General features: G+C 44.8%; 1 protein-coding gene across 1 annotated transcript in view; it reads left to right on the top strand.

Annotated features, from left to right (window-relative positions):
- LOC119592862 (non-symbiotic hemoglobin 1-like) overlaps positions 1–678 on the top strand; it is a gene marked incomplete in the record, with an annotated part of 162,471 nt that overhangs the window by 133,414 nt on the left and 28,379 nt on the right. Inside the window, 1 exon segment of the mRNA XM_037941756.1 lies at positions 24–144. Coding sequence (XP_037797684.1) covers positions 24–144 — 121 coding nt within the window.

Genomic DNA, 678 nt, shown 5'->3' with positions numbered 1-678 from the left:
GATCGATGTCGTTTCCCTTGCAGGGTGATGGGCTTCATGGAGAAGGCGGTGCGGCGCCTTGACCAACCCGACAAGTTGGTTCCGCTGATCCAGGAGTGTGGGAGGAACCACTGTCGCTACGGCGCTCAGGTCCAGCACGTGGAGGTGAGGTTTGGCTCTTAAAAAGGGACTGGGTGGGTGGAACAAGAGGAAGGAGGAACATGGGCTTAGATGGAAGCTCGGATATTGGTTAGAAATTGACTAATGAAAGAAAATAGTGACGGCATTTGCATATATTCATTCAAAATAGTATGTGTCTTTTCCCTCCTTTTTGTAGCTTATTTTTGAGGGAATAGGTTACGTAACAGCCTGGCTTATGAAAATGTTATTTTTTTCTATTCATGTCTTAGCAACGCATCATGATGAATGACAGTGTACTTAATTTTAGCTCTTCATGTTTTTGCACGTGTGTCTAATGCTCTGACTGTGAGCCAGTCATATAAATATGTTCCCGGTTGTAGTTTGAGGAAGGGAAATCGTTTACGTCCCAACACATGCATCCCAGTGACATCCCATCAGCTTTATCTAGATGAATCTTGTGATAGATCACACATCTTATACTTCACTTACTGCCTCGTGGCAAGAGATACCCCCCACCAGCCTCACACTGTTGCAATATAATTGCAGCAGCTACGTCAA

Source organism: Penaeus monodon, chromosome 31 (genome assembly GCF_015228065.2).
Source record: "Penaeus monodon isolate SGIC_2016 chromosome 31, NSTDA_Pmon_1, whole genome shotgun sequence".
Lineage (NCBI taxonomy): Eukaryota > Metazoa > Arthropoda > Malacostraca > Decapoda > Penaeidae > Penaeus > Penaeus monodon.
The sequence above is the reverse complement of the archived record's forward strand: the minus strand, read 5'-3'. Positions and strand labels throughout refer to the sequence as shown.